Source organism: Ochotona curzoniae, unplaced genomic scaffold (genome assembly GCF_017591425.1).
Source record: "Ochotona curzoniae isolate NIBS_2020 unplaced genomic scaffold, NIBS_Ocur_1.0 contig_517, whole genome shotgun sequence".
Classification (NCBI taxonomy): Eukaryota; Metazoa; Chordata; class Mammalia; order Lagomorpha; family Ochotonidae; genus Ochotona; species Ochotona curzoniae.
Window position 1 is genome coordinate 6,362,112 of NW_024466454.1, and position 16,324 is coordinate 6,378,435.

The window sequence follows — 16,324 nt, forward strand, 5'->3', positions numbered from 1 at the left end:
TCCAATAAGTAAATAAGTAAACAAACAAACAAACACTTTTTAAAATTAAAAACTTTTTTTCCTGTAAGCAGTGCTTTCATTAGATTCTAAACATGCATTAAATTGTGTTTTTGCTCTCATTTAGTTCAAAATATATTTTGTTTCTCTTGAGGTTTCAAGTTTGACTTAGACTATTTACAATTTTATTGTTCAACCTCCAAGTATTTTTGGGATTTTTTACCTGCTTTTCTGTTATTGGTTTGTAGTTTCTTTGTGATGTGAAATTAATATATCTGTTCTTTCAAATTTGTTAAAATGTGTTTTATAGCACATTTTTGGTGAATATCTCTTCAATTGTACTAGATTGCAGTCTCTTTGATTATAAAGATTTTTTATATATATATATAAATGAATAGTACATGCTCAATCTCCAGTGTAGTTTACTCCATGATTTGTTCTCATACTTTGGGAAAAGTCCTTCATTTTGTTCTGTGTTCCTACACGTGTCAGCCTAGGTTTCAGAAATGGTGTCTCAAAATGGCACCTACATATCTTCATGAAATATGTACTCTATATAATGAATCTGTGCATGAATTTTTTATATCAGCTGAAATTTTTAGGCTGCATCAAGTAAACTTATTAGCTGGGAGAATATTTTAACATTTCTCATAGATTAATGCATAGTGAAACTTTGTTATACTCCTAATATGTGGCAATTTCATTTCTGTCTCATTTAGTTTTGTCAGCCTGGGGGATGGCAGCTGTCTAGAGAGAGGAAGCAGCCGACGTTCTTCGTGGTGGTCCTCACGGACATTGACTCCGAGCGCCATTACTGCTCATGCCTAACCTTCTATGAAGCAGAGATCAATCTACAGGTACACAAGCTTTTCATATCAAAAGTACAGTCACAAGATCAACATATAGGACTTTTCAGTGTCATATTTATTTCTGTTAAAACTGCAAGTTTGAACTTTAAGAACTACCTGAATGTCATAAGGAACTTTGTGTATTTCTGTAATTAATGTGGGAGAGAAAAGCAACAAAGTAAAGCTGCTTTCCAGGTTTATGTGTCTTTTAAAATATTGATAATATGGTGAGAATTTGTGAGAGTAGTGTACCCATGAGTTGATTTATTAATAAATAAAATTGATTTATGTTGTTTGTACACCTATGATTTTCCAGCCAGGCCTCCCAGGGATTGGTTGTTCATTAAACAAAACATTGAATCAGAGTTTTCATATGTTATTTATCACAATGCTTGACAATATTTTTAAGTGCCTAAATAATTGATAACTCATTCTTCATAGTGGCAGTATTGTCAGTATGATTGAGTCAAATCCATAGGGTAGGAGTATGAGCAATTAAAATGCTTCCTCTTTCAGAATATTGGTTGAGGTTCTTGGTTTCAGACAACTGAAAGGATTCATGATAGTTTTGGCAGTTTAGGAAATTTCAGTGATGAGCAATGTGAAGGAGGCTAATTCTGGAAAGTAGAAACAACCCGTCTTGGGGCTTTTTTCTTAAAAGCCATACTCTTTAAGCCTTTTATCACTGAACAGTATAGTGCTGAATATCAGACAGCGTGACACTTACATTAGATATCTGGAATACTCAGCCTGTGTAAAAACATTGTCTCAAAGTGCCAACTCATGCTGTTAGATTTCATGAATTGGTTCTGGGTGTAGAAGTCTAATTTTCAATCATCATACATGATGAAGACTCATAGTATCTTAATTCCTTTTACTGATATGTTTAAATCATCATGTTTGTTAATTTCATGAAATGCTGAAAGTTTAAATTAAATGTCCATTATTTGCACTATCACTACTATAGTCTCTCCACTTTGAAAGGTCATTGTGAAAATTCATATTAAAATCTCAGAATCAGAATAGCAGAATAGGGTAAGGACACATTTAAACGGACTGAGAATTTCTTTTTCCTACTGCCTTCTTTCCTTTGTTCTTTTCCATTCCCTTATATACACATGTGAGCACACACACACACACACACACACACACACACACACACAGTGTATTGATACCATTTAAAGGAAAGCTAGATGTGTTGTCTCTGTTGACAATGAATTGCTTAGTTATACTTTAAAGGAACATTAACAGTACATAAAGAAGACAGTTATATAGGGCCTGGCGCAGTAGCCTAGTGGCTAAAATCCTTGCCTTGCATGTGCCAGGATCGCATATGGGCACCAGTTCGTGTCCTGGCAGCCACACTTCTCATCCATCTCTCTGCCTGTGGCCTGGGAAAGCAGTTGAGGACGGCCCAAAGCCTTGGGACCCTGCCCCTCATGGGAGACCCAGGAGAAGCTCCTGGCTCCTGGCTTTAGATTGGCTCAGCACCAGCCATTGCGGTCCCTTGGGGAGTGAATTATCGGACAGAAGATCTTCCTCTCTGTCTCTCTTCCTCTCTGTATATCTGATTTTGCAATAAAAATAAATAATGTTAAAAAATACAATTTTATAAAGAGTACAGTTATCAACTCTGGGATATTTAGCATTGATAGAATGCTTTATCATCCGTATATCACTTGTCATTTGACCTAATTTGTAATATCCTTTAAAGCCACCTGTACCTGTTTTCTCTTCCAGTTCAGAGTCCAGCACATCAATACTATATTTATGTGTTACTTCTCTTCTGTCCTTTTAAATTTTAAATTTGTCTTGTCGCATTAACATTTTTAATAATATAGCTCCTCTTCCCCCCTTTTTAAAAGAATGATATTTTTCTTTTGTATTATATGGTGTTCCCTATTCTTATAGTCAGATTGAACATCAACAGTCGGGACACTCTGTTTTCTCTGAGAGTGTCTTCCTAAGGATGAACTTCTGGAAGTATGCATTGTTTCTCTGAACCTTAATGATGCTGTTAATTTTGGTATCTTGGTCAATGTGAAATTTCTCTACTGTGTTGTTTTTTTCATTTTCAACTGATTAATAATTTGTGGGAGAACCACTTAAATCTATGGACATCCCTTAGATTTAGCATTTAATGGTTATTCTTATCTGTGCCAATTTTTATTATTGTAGCCACAAAGTGATTATTTTCCAACACCCTAGTCCCTCCACCTTTATTAGTCAGCAGTTGGCATTTTAGTGCAAGCAAGACTTTTCTTTGTTTAGTTTTTTCTCCCCTTCATGGCAGATCATTCAGTCATTTTTGTGAGGTGTATTTATTTGAAAGTCAGAAGTGTATGTGTGTGTGTGTGTGTGTGTGTTTGGAGGGAGAGGGAAAGAGAAAGAGAGATGTCAATCTTCAGTCTCTTCATTCACTGCCTAAATGACTTCAGTGGGCAGTACAGAGCCGAGCAGAAGCCAGGAACCTTGAACTCAGTCTCCCATGTGGATTCAGGGGCACAAGGATTTGGACTATCAGCCACTGCTTTATCACACGTAGCAGGGAGCTAGATCAAAAGTAGAGGAGCTAGGACTTGAACCAGTGCCAATATGAAATTCCTCAATCACTGATAGTGAGTTAACCTTCTATGCTACAACATGGACTCTGATTTTCATTATTTTAATGCAAAAGTTGTACTATTGCTTGACCTGGGTCACTGCTGAAGTTGTGTTATTTTAACAGAGCTCCATTTCTAGCACAACAAATAGATCAGGCTCATTGTATTCCTTTCCTTCCTCAGCCTCAGGAGTCAACCATTGCTTCCAGGATACTTGCCTCCTTTAAGTAAGGAATAACATTAGAAGCCATATGAGTTTTTGTATATGAGTTTTGCACTCTTTATCTTAAAAGTTTAGGACCGGAGATATTTCAGGTGGCAGAATTTTTCAGATTTTGGAATAATTTGCTAGAGCTGTTCTAGTTGAACATTCCTAATAAAATCACTATCCCAAACCTCTGAAATGCTCCAAAGTAAGGTTATTTGCTTTTCCTTTTGGAACATTTTAAGTGGCATGTTGATACTCAGAAAGTTTTAATTTCAGTACACTTTGGATTTTGGGTTTATACATGGGATGTTCCCCTTATTTTTCAAATTGTTGTTTTTAAAGTTTTTTTTTTTTAGTTCACGTATTTTACCACCTACCACTTTAAGTGAACCAAAAAATGACTTTTAGTCATTACAATATACTCAGCAAAAGTTTAAGTTCTGCTTTGTGTGAGTTGTTCTAAGATTCTAAAAATGCAAGTAAATTGTGAGAGAGTTCTGGCTTCTATATCATTGTATGTGGCATGCAGCCAGAGTTAGACTGCTTTTCTGTGTTACAAACAGCATGCAATGTCCTTTGGGTTTGATCCAAAAGATGGTACAAACAATGAAGTCAAATTTGGAAAAAATAAGCTAAAACACAGAAGATGTTCCTTTCTAGATCATTAATAAGGTTGTTCTCATTGTTGGCACATAGTTTTTAGCTGTGTCCTTTTTAAAAAATGTGTTTTTCCTTTATTTTTGGATCATTTCATCAGTTCAAAATAGATTTAATTCTCATTTGGTGTGAATTACTTCATACCAAATATTCATGACATATTGTTTTGGAAGCTTCAGAGGAGGAACTTAGGGCCATGCACCATCCAAGGTATAATTGAGCAACTTTAAAAGTGTTGGCTCTCTTATCTTGCCAAGATACAGTAACTATGTAAGTAATCACAAGTAAAACTTTGGCATTAAACTTGATAATATGTTTCCAAAACTATTGAACTGGGTCATATGATCCTAGATTTTTTTATCCAGCTCTCCCACACATTTGCAGATACTATTGTCTACTTGGGGCAACCCTGAATAATGCCTGCCTAACCTGCCTCCAGCCCCAGTCACACCTTCCATCTGGTGCTGTGACCTAGCCCAGCCCAGACAGGCCCCAGACCTGACTGTCACATGTGCTGGGAGGTGCTATGGCCTAGCTAGAACAACCCCAAATGAACCTACTGGGCCCACTCCCAGGCCTGGTTTTCACACCTGCCAGTGGATGCTGTGACCTAGCCTGACCCAACTTACTCTCAGTCCTAGTTCTTGTGCACACTGGCAGGTGCTGCAACCTAGTCAGGGTGACCCTTATGAACCTCCGTTATTTCTACCCTCAGCCCCAGCTCTTGTGCACACTGGCAGATGCTACAGGCTAGCAGGGATGTCCCCAAAGATCCCCTGCCAATCCCATCCCCAGCCCTGGTTCTCACATGTGCAGGTAGGTTCCACAACCTAGCTCATGCTATCCTAGCCCCAACACTCACCAGTAGGTGTCACAGTCTAGCTCAGCCCAGCCCACCCTCAGTCACAGATTTCACCTGCAGCAGGAGGCATTGTGGCCTGAAAATGGAGTTCCCAAAGATCCACCTACTTGTGCCAGTGGGTGCTACAGCCTAGTAAAGATGACCCCATCAAACCCCACATGACCTTCACCCACATGGGACCAAGAAGAAGCTCCTGGTTTCTGGCTCCAGGCTCCAGATCCAGTCAGCACCAGCCATTGTAACCATATGAGGAGTGAACCAACCAATGAGAAATCTGTGTGTTTGTGTGTTATGTCTCCTTTTCTCTTTGTGGATCTGCATTCCAAATAAAAATAAATATTTTTAAAAGAATTCTTGAAATAAAAAATGAAAAAAATAACAAATTACCACTAACGCATTTTTTCAATACTAAAAAATTTAAAAAGAAGAAAAAACTATTGCAAATACAATAATTTAATTACATGGGCAGGCAGTTAAGTCTAATCCCATAATTCAGGCTGATCACCATACAAAACCTATTGCTTTTTTTCTGGCCTTGGCCTCTTTGGGTGTTTAGCTTTTGGTACTATTAAATTCCTCTTTTTTCATCTTACTAGTACCTTTGTTCTATTTATCTTTTAATTCCCAGCCTAATGGTGGACCTCACAAATTTCCCTTCTTAGGCTGTCAATTCCAAAATGGTGCACTTTGTTTTGCACTAATTGATGATGTTTCATCTGTGTTACTGTTTGCCTGATAATGAATTGCATGACAGAGGGTACTGCACCCTATGTGTTAACACCAGCCATGTGGCCAACCCTGTAGCAAATGTTTAATAAATAAACACACGCTTTTATGTTACTATTTGCTTTTTTAAACTTTCTTGTAAACATAGAAATGTAGACTTTTTAGAAAAAATAATTTTCAGTATATGTATATTTTATGTGATATCTATCAGTTATAATCACATGATTCAATGACTTTGAAGTGTAACTTTACAAGCTGTTTTTCTTCCATATTAAAAGTATAATCATATTTAATACATATTTGTATCAAACATGGTATGAATGATACTTTAAAAACTTACTGTGCTTATATATTGATATAGTCACATATCAATATATTTATTATTAAATTTCTTTATAGTTATTATTTCTTTTTTTAAGAGTTATTTATTTTTTATTGGAAAGGCAGATTTACAGAAAGAAGGAGAGGCAGAGAGAAAGATTTTCTGTCTGCTGGTTCACTCTCCAAGTAGCCATAATTGCCAAAGCTGAGCCGATCTGGAGCCAGGAGTCAGGAACGTGCTCTAGGTCTCCCACACAGGAGCAGGATCCCAGGACATCCTCTACCACTTTCCCAGGCCAGAAGCAGGGAGCTGGAAGGAAAACCAGCCAGATCCGAGGTGGAGCCCATATGGGATCCTGGTAAGGCAAGCACTTCAGCCACTCATCAGACTACCTCGCTGGCCCTGTTATTTCCTTTTCTTAAAATATATTTATGTTAAGGCTGACTTATATATAGGGAGAAGTCTTCTATCTATTGTTTTACTCCTCAAATAACCACAAGATGTAGGGGTCAGCAAGGCTGAAGCCAGGAACGCAGAACTCTTTCTTCCAGGCCTCCCTTATGGGTTCAGGGCCCAGGTACATGGGTTATCTGGGCACATTATCAAGGAGCTGGATCAGAAATAGAGCTGCTAACACGCCAGCTAACACTCATGTGAGATACCAGTGTAACAAGTTGTGGCTTAACCCATTATACCACATCACCAATCCTTACTGTTGTTATTTCTAAACAGAGTCTTGACTTCAAGATATTCCGCACTTATATAATAGGAGAAACAACCCCCACTAATTGAAAGAGAAATGAAACTCACACTTGTTAAATCTTTAATATATGCAAGACAAATTGCCTCTTCATTACTCCACATTCTTTTCTTCTACCCCCTGCCCCTGTGTTCCTTCATTCATGTTCCTAATCTCAGTAAATAGCCTTACTGTACATCCACATGTTCAAACAAAAACTTGGAGCTATCACTTGTTCTCTTTCATTCTTCTTATTGGAAGCATTAGCATATGCTGTCAAATCCACTTCCAGTGTAAATCTTTAGACAGCTACTTCTCTGACCACTCTCTGTGTTTCTGTTTTTGACTTTTAGAAGCTATTCTGCATTCATCATCAGAGTGACTTCTTGAAAACAAAGTTCAGATTATTTCCTTGCTTAAAACCCTTCAGCAGATTGCCATAACATTTAGAATAAAAATCCCCCTTTTTTTTGGACTCTCAGTCCTAGATAATCTAATTCTTCACTGCATCTGATTTACAATTTTTTTTTCTTTCTTTGAAAGGCATAGTTACACAACGAGAAAGAGGAGAAAGAGAGAGGGAGAAGGGGGAGAGATCTTTCATCCACTAGTTCACTTCCTATATAGCAGTGTGAGCCAGGGCTGGGTCAGTCCAAAGCCAGGAGCCAGGAGCTTCTTCTGGATCTTCCACATTAGTGCAGGTACCCAAGCACTTGAACTGACTTCTGCTGCTTTCCCAGGCGCATTAACTGAGAACTGGGAAAGAGGTAGAGCAGTCAGATCTTGAACCTACGTACATATAGGATGCATCTATGCTACAATGTTGGCCCTTTCTTTTCCTTTTCTCTCTCTCTCGCTCAATATATATATTTATTTGAAAGGCAGAGCAACATGTAAGAGTTCTTCCACTTACCTACTCCCAAGAATGATCACAACAGTCAAGTGTGGGCCAGCTTGATACCCAGTCTGACCCAGGTACTCCAGTCTAATCTTTCATATGAGCGCCAGAGTCCCAAACGCTTGGACCATCATCCTCTGCTTTTCCCAAAGCACTAACCAGGAGCTGGGCCAAAAGCAGTGCAGTCAGAACTGACCTCACAAATGTGGGCTGAACTTACCCTCTGGTTTCTATTGCTTAAAGTATGCTGCACTTCTTCCTGCTTTAGGTCCTTTGTATTTTCGTCTCTGATGTCTAGAATGTCTAACTGCATCTTTCCGATGTCAGTCCCATCATCACCTGGTGTAACAGGCCTTTTCTTGTCTCCCTGACTCTAATTCTCCTCACCTCAGACACTCTTCATTTCTTCCTCCTTTCTTATTTTTTGTCTCCATAGGATATACATAAACTAAAATTGCTTATCTACTTATTTGAAGGACAGAGAGACACAGAGGAAAAGAGATCTTAATCTGCTGGTTCACTCCCCAAACGACCTCAAAGGCTGGGGCTAAGCCAAGTCCAAGCCAGGAGCTTGTGACTCCATCCAGGCCTCTCACTTGGTAGCAGGGGCCAAAGCATCTGCATCTGCTTTCCCAGACACATCAGCAGGGAACTGGGTTGGAAGAAGAGCAGCTGGGACTCAACTGTGTGATCCAGTATGGCATCTCCACATTGCAGCTTAACCTTCTTTGCCTCAACATTGGCTCTAGGAATACTTTGAATAATTTAAATATTATTATTTAATAATTTGAATATTGGAATTTTTGAATAATTTGAATAATAGTATCCCATCTATATTCTTAAATTCTTTAAAATTAACTCCAAAATATCTAAGTTTATTCTATTGAGAATTCATTTGGCTGAAAATTTTTGTTTTTTCGATAGTAGCATCCTTTTGAAGTATAGTAAGAAAACTGTCCTTTGTTCTGTGGGATAGCCTGCCTTCTGGGTTGGCTGCATAGTTACCCATATTATTATTTAGCTTATACCTCTATTGCTTGTAGTTTACATTAAGTGGTAGTAAGCTGTTAAGACTTGATTAAGTTAAAGTTCCTGAGGATTTGCTTGTGTTTGTTTAAAAGCAGAATGGGTTGAGGGGAATGTTGCATCTGTTGGCTGGGCTGGGTTGAAACCAGAAACCAGAAACTCTTTGAAGGTCTCATGTGGAATATAGCAGCCCCAGTACTTAAGCCATCATCTGCTATTTCTCAGGTGCATTAGCAGGGAACTGGATAAACAGATCAGCTGGTCCAGGAATTGGCATTCTAATAGGGGATGCTGGGCCTGCAAGCAGTGGCTTAATCTGTATTACAGTAGATTAATTACTGTACCCAGATTAATTTTTTAAAGCTAAATTATCTCAAAAATTGTGCTGTAATTTCTATTGTATCACATTAAGAGGAACTAATTTCCAGTTCCATTTTGAGTGATGGTAAGCTTAGTGAAGGGTTTTGAATGACACAGCCTTTTACTTAACATTTTGGTATCTTTTTAATGATCATTACCAAATTCATTACTTCATTAGAATGAGGAAAATGGTAATTTCTATTATGTGATTTCTTTTGCATTTATTAGCAGAAATTAATCTCTGCATTAGAACTTTGATCAACTATAGTTTTGTAGCACAGACATTAAACTTGTGTTCCTTTATTTTTAAATTTCAAAGTAGTAGATTAGTGTTCTAGCAGCCTTCAATAATAACCATTAAAAATGCTGTTATGGACTATTGGATTATTTTATACATTTGATGAGTTTTAGTCAACTGCAATTTTATTATTTTTGATAGTTTTTGTACAGATTCTTTTCTTTTTGACAAATGAAATGAACAGGGTTATTTTGTGTATTTTCCAACCTAGGAAATGAATGTCAATTCTCTTATTACTTACTCCAGGTTTCCATTACTGGAAAATAGTACTTAACAAATATTTGATGATTTAATGACTTCTTAAATGTACTACTTAGTATGGTGTCTCGTGTGTAGAATATATAAGTAACTATACTCATTTTCATTTATATTCTTATTTTAGTTCATCTAGAGCGATATCTCAGAGTATAATCCTTGGGCCAAATTGTTCAGTATCACCTGTGAGCTTTGTAGAAATAAATTCTTGGGCTTTAAACATTCTGAGTGAGAAACTACAACTGGAACCCAGAAACGTGTTTTACTAAGCCTTCCAGATGACCTGGCTTCATATTAAAATTTGAAATTTGAAATATTAAAATTTTCACTGTTCAAAAGTGAAAATTCCTATTTTTTCTGGCACGGATATAACACAGGTGTGCTGAGCTATTTTCGTAGGGCAAATGTGCAGTACCCCAACTTAGAGCACCATGTTAACTTTCTAATCTTTTTAAATCCTACATATGCTTTCTAAAATATAAGACATAAACTGGAATATTCTTTATGAAATAATCCTTGTGTTTTTCTAGCCTTCTAAGGATATAGAACATATATAGGTTTCATATTTCATGTCCTATTTTGGAAAACTATTCCAATATTCCAGTAGTTCCCCTAGATATTCTGGAAGGCAAAAACATATAATGACTTTGAGGGATCTATGCATTATGCCGCCTTTGCTTGGGATTGCAAGAACAATGTTTACATATCAAAGTTAAAGAAATTCTGCAGTAAAGACATTTTTAAAATTTGGTTTAATTAACTGTTCCCAGAGATACTTGATTAAAATATCCCGTGGCTAACAATATCTATTAGATTCGAGGAGAAAGAACTTCAGAAAATGCTGTCTTTTGAGTATGATTTTTAAAAATAGCCATTTGTGGGCTCTGTACTATTAAAGTAGAAGTTTTCTTAAGTGAACACTGGAAACCCAGGAGCCATGGGAATGGAAAACCTGTGTGGGAAGAATCAAGATGGCAGAATAAGATAAGGACATGTTTAAAAGGACTGAGAAATATTTAATCAGGATGAAGCAGAGAGGACACATTCCAGGAAATAGGAGAGGACAGAACAGCAGCAGAGGGGTACCTGGAGACTGACAGACACAGGAAAGCAGCAGACACAACAGTGTGGTGTTGCAGTGACTGATACTCCAGTGGCATTCAGCTAATGGGCAATCTGAACTCAACCAGCAGTTGGAACTCCACCAGCAACCAGGTGGGAAGGGACTTTCACTGGGAGCTTGGGAGGTGAACCCAAAGAACTATCCATGCTGCTGGTCTGTTTGATTTGACGAATTGACCAGGAGCAGAGACAGAGCAGCAGATCCCAGACAAGCAGTGTGAGAACAGGATGGATTTCATAGTCCAGTCAACCCCCAAAAGCTGAATTGGGTGCCATTTTGTGTAAGGAGGCAAAGGCAAGGGGAAGGACTGAGCATAAGCAGAGCTGAGAGTGAACTCATTTCTAACTCAGTGAATGGCATCAATGTGGCATTCTACAGGTTCCTCCCAAGACAGGTTCAGGTAGCCCTCAGACCTAATGACCAGCAGATGAAGAACTCTAGTAGTGGCATGTCAGGTGCCATTTTGTACATGGTAACAATAGCTTTAGGACTGCAGTGGACAACAGTGAACTGCGCATGTGCTGAGCTTGCGGGAACTCACTGAATTCCATGGATTGCACTGGTCCTGCAGGAAAATAATACCGATTGTGGCATTGTATGGGTCAAAATAGGTCTGTCTGGCACCCAGACCTAACGTTCAACAGGTTCTGACAAGATCAGCACCAACAACAACCTACCTATAAAGGACACTTGGTGTCTCTCTAATCCTGGGACCTGCTCCAAATGGAAGTAGGCAAAAGGTTGCAGAGACAATGGTGCAGCCTCAGCACGGTATCACAAGAGGTGGAGAGTGGTGAGCCAGGAGCTGGGGCTACAGAGTTCTTTGTGGAAATCTGACATAAGAACCCAGACCTGGAACTCACTGGAGGTTGTGGCACAAGTGGCTGCAAGCAAAAAGTTGTGCACCAACTGCAATAAGTAAAATTAAACTGTAGACCTGTGGGTGACACAGCTTAGATACCTGCCTCAAGGAGAAGACTCTGCTAACCAGAAGTACAATGACCAAGAGCAAAAGAAGAGACAAAGGCACAATGAATATTACTGAAAACTCCCCTGCAAAGGAGCAAAACCGTATGCCACTTCAGAGTTAACTGAGGAAGGCATCGAGAATATGGGGGACACAGAATCCATAAAACTCATTTTAAAGCTTCTGATCAACAATGAGAAGCACATACAAAAGTTCAAAGAATTTAAGGAAGCAATAAAGCAAATCAAGGCTGATATATCAGAAATTAAGAATACAGTAGAGCAAATTAAAAATACAGAGGAGAGTCTCCAAAGTAGAATGAAGCAAGCAGAAGAAAGAATCTCAGAATTGAAAGATAGCTCCTATCATCAGGGAGAAGCAAACAAAAAGCTGGAAGCAGAGCTGGATCAGGCCAAAAAAGTGTTCAAGAATTGAAAGACACTATTGAGAGGCCAAACATAAGAGTTATGGGAGTCCCAGAAGGTGCAGAAAGAGAAGCTGGTTTTACAAATATATTTAATGAAATAATACAGGAAAATTTCCCTAACCTAGAGAAAGAATTGGGAAACAACATCCAGGAAGGGCACAGAACTCCCAACAGGCTTGATCAAAAGCAACCTTCACCAAGACACGTGATCATCAAGCTCTCTTCAATTGAGCATAAGGAAAAGATGCTTAAATGTGCACATAAAAAAATCAATTGACATATAAAGGAATGCCAATTAAACTCACAGGAGATCTCTCACAGGAAACTCTACAGGCAAGAAGAGAATGGAGTAACATATTCCAGATTCTAAATGAAATAAAATTGTCAGCCTAGGATGACATATCCAGGAAAGCTTTCTTTTGTCTTTGAAGATGAAATAAAAATTTTCCACAGTCAAGAAAAGTTAAAAGAATTTGCCTCTTCCAAACCTGCCCTACAAATGATACTTCAAGATGTTCTCTTGACAGAGAAGAGGAATAGCACCTACCAAAACCAAAGGAAAACGGGAAGAACATCCCAGTAAAATGACAACAGAAGACTAAATCAATGAACAACCCATTCCTAAAATGACAGGACAAAAGTACCATCCATACATATTAACCCTGAATGCAAATTGCTTAAGCTCAATCAAACATTGTAGATTAGTAGTCTAGATTAAAAAACAAAGCCCATCTGTTTGTTGTCTAGAAGAAACACATTTCACCAATAAAAATCAGCAGAAACCATATTGCTTTGGGATTTGATGTTTTCTGTTAGTTCATCTCTTCAAAACACTTTCTTCTGATTAAATCATTCAATGGCTCATAGATCATACGCTAGCTGCGTTTTCTTTAAGAAGGTTCTTGATTTTCATTTCTTCAGCTACACGTTAGTCATTTAGTATCATATTATGTAACTTCATGGTGTTGTTAATTTCTTTTTTCTCCCTGATGTTGATTTTGTTTTGTGGCTCTTCATTTAAGGGGATGTACAGTAACTGTGTAATGGAGACTGTCATATCTACTAACATGTCATTTAACTTCATGGCATTGTAAATTTATATTTTTCTTTCTATTGTTGATTTTGTATGGTGACTTTTCATTTAAGGGGATGTACAGTAGCCGTGAAATGGAGACTTACATCCAGATGTGAGGATGCAGTGTAGTATGCATTTCTGCTTCCAGACAGGGATGAACTCCCAATGAAACTGTTTATTATATCTTGACAATAGGATTCTGGACTCTGCCATTGTCCATGCCCACAATGATGGAATCATTTCTGTGTATGAAGAACTATGCTTTAGTAATGATATAGAGGAACTGAGGCCGGCGGGGGGATGATTGGGGAGGGGATAAGGGACATGCCAGAAGCCTATGGAACTGTAACATAAAATGAGAGCAATTATAATAATAATAATAATAATAATAAACGAAATAAATTTTTTTTCAAAAAAGAAAATCTGCATGATATACTCCTTGCTAGATGTGTACTCAATTCAGAACCAAGAACTAGTGATTGATTTGTCTAAGTGTTACTTTTCTTTTCTTTTTTTATTATTTTTTTTTTATTGGAAAGGCAGATATACAGAGAGGAGAGACAGAGAGGAAGATCTTCCGTCTGATGATTCACTCCCCAAGTGAGCACAACGGCCGATGCTATGCCGATCCGAAGCCAGGAGCCTCTTCCGGGTCCCCCACGAGGGTGCAGGGTCCCAAAGCTTTGGGCCATCCTCGACTGCTCTCCGGGGCCACAGGCAGGGAGCTGGAAGGGAAGCAGGGCCACCGGGATAGAACCGGTGCCCATGGGATCCCGGGCGTGCAAGGCGAGGACCTTAACCACTTGCGCCACCGTGCCGGGCCCTAAGTGTTACTTTTCTATATATTCATTTTTTTTCAGGTAGACGCCAAGGTAAACCAGATTTCTTTTTTCTTTTTCTGAGAGACTTGTTTTTATTTAAGAGGCAGAGTTACAGAAAAGGTAAAACACAGATATCTTCGATCCACTAGTTCATTCCCCAACTAGCCACAAAAACAGGATGCGAGCTGATCTGAAGCAAGGAGCCTGTGTTTCCCTCAGCCTGTAGAGGGCCAGGGGTCCAAGTGCTTGAGCCATCGTCCTCTACTTTCTCAGGCACATTAGCAGATAGCTGGACCAGAAGTGGAGCAGCCAGGTCACAAACCCTTGCCCCTGTGGGATATACCAGCACCGCAGGCAGAGGTTTAGCCAAAGTGCCAGCCCCTAAACCAGTTTTTTTCATCTGGGCCTACCAATGTGATTTAAAGATTATTTGGCAAAAAAAGAAAAGAAAAAGAAACTTTTTAGGGGAAATTTTAAACCATACAGAATTTTGCAACTACTGAAAAGTTTTAAAGTCCTTAAATTTCCTTACTGAGGCAACTTCAAGAAATAATACTCCAGTAAGTCACATTTTAAAAAGGAAATTGATACCTGGAACTTTTTTACATGCAGAATATCTTTCATCCAATTTAAAAAGCTGATTCTTTAAAGAAATAATGTGGGAATGTGGAATGTTGAAATAACAGCACAGAGCACATGTTGGATACAGCATTTCCTTCGGGGCACAATGGACATGGCTTTACAGTTGGTTTGAGTGAATATCTAACGTTAGAAGGCAACCAGGATGACATTAAACTTTTCAAGCTATTAACCAGAAAGGTAGAGTACCTAAAGATTTCCCCTGTCTAATGCATAAAACGATCGTATAAAACCAATAATCAAATGTTGTCTCAAGATGTTTGAAGGACGGTAGCACATTTAATGTAGATTTGTAAGTTGGATATTTACACAAAATTTCAAAGCACATGTGCTGTCAGGTAAACATGACATAAGTTCCACAGAAGTTTGAAATTCCATTAGTAAAACTAGTTCATGTTAATGCAAGACAATGATATATGTAACTGAGCAGATTTGGTTGATGCTTAGGATATGAATAAGAGGTAAGGTGACCTTGCATGTCAGTGTGAGAGAATTCAATAGAGAGTAAAGTAAATTTGTGTATTTAATAAGGCTTAGTGAAAATAACAAATTAGCTAAGGTTAGAATAATGTTTATAAATTTTATAACTATAAAATAGTTGAACATGTTTTTGACTATAAATAGTAGGTTTCAAAACATCTTTTTAACATCTCACAGATTCATAGTTTTGCATTTCTTATTTTCTCACATATTTTTAAATGTGAAAATTTGTCATTGCGAAACACCAAATAAAGCCACAATCACTATAAAATCATTTCCCAAAAGATATCTAGCAGGTAGAATAAAGTGACAGTTTTCTCCTTACAGATATATTTTGAAAAATGTATCAAAATATTCATATTCCTATCTTTTAAAACAAGACTTATTTTACCTAATAAGATTTAAGTTTGTTATCTGCAGTGTATTTTGCTTTGAAAGCAAGAATTTGAATTTTTCTCTGTACCTGGGATACTGTTGTCTTGTATTGCAACTACTGTAATTAAAATCAGCATCTTCAGATTTATAGCATATTGAAAATTTAAAGGCAACAAAAAGTGATATAAATAATTTTGCTGAATACTTATTTACATTATTTGGAGATGTTTTATTGTTATTTAGCAAGTCCTTAACATCTTTAATAAATAACCAGCGTAAACTATTTTCTGTTGTTGTCATAGTTGATTGATAGTCACTTATTTGACATGATTATTGCTCTGAATTCTAATGGTACTCTGGGGTATTTATCACAATCTCATAAAAATGTGGAGAGTTTTATCTCTTCCAGGAATTTCAGTCATTCATTTTTATAGCAACCCATGAAGAATATGATTCATTAAGTGAGGAAATCTTTGATAAATTCATAGTTATCACGTTTTTGTTATTTATAAAGATTCCAGAAACCAACCAACCTAATTTTAGTTTTTGCTTTGTAACAAATGAAAATCTTTCAGGAACATATGGACTTTATCATGCGTATAAAAAGTAAACAGATAG

The 16,324-nt window shown here is 37.7% G+C and overlaps 1 protein-coding gene across 3 annotated transcripts in view; it reads left to right on the plus strand.

Annotated features, from left to right (window-relative positions):
• The window catches only part of SBF2 (SET binding factor 2), a 382,316-nt gene that overhangs the window by 145,144 nt on the left and 220,848 nt on the right, over positions 1-16,324 (plus strand). For all 3 annotated transcript variants that reach the window (XM_040989139.1, XM_040989140.1, XM_040989142.1), the window contains exon 3: positions 717-854. In XM_040989139.1, coding sequence (XP_040845073.1) covers positions 717-854 — 138 coding nt within the window. The remainder of the gene's footprint in view (positions 1-716; positions 855-16,324) is intronic.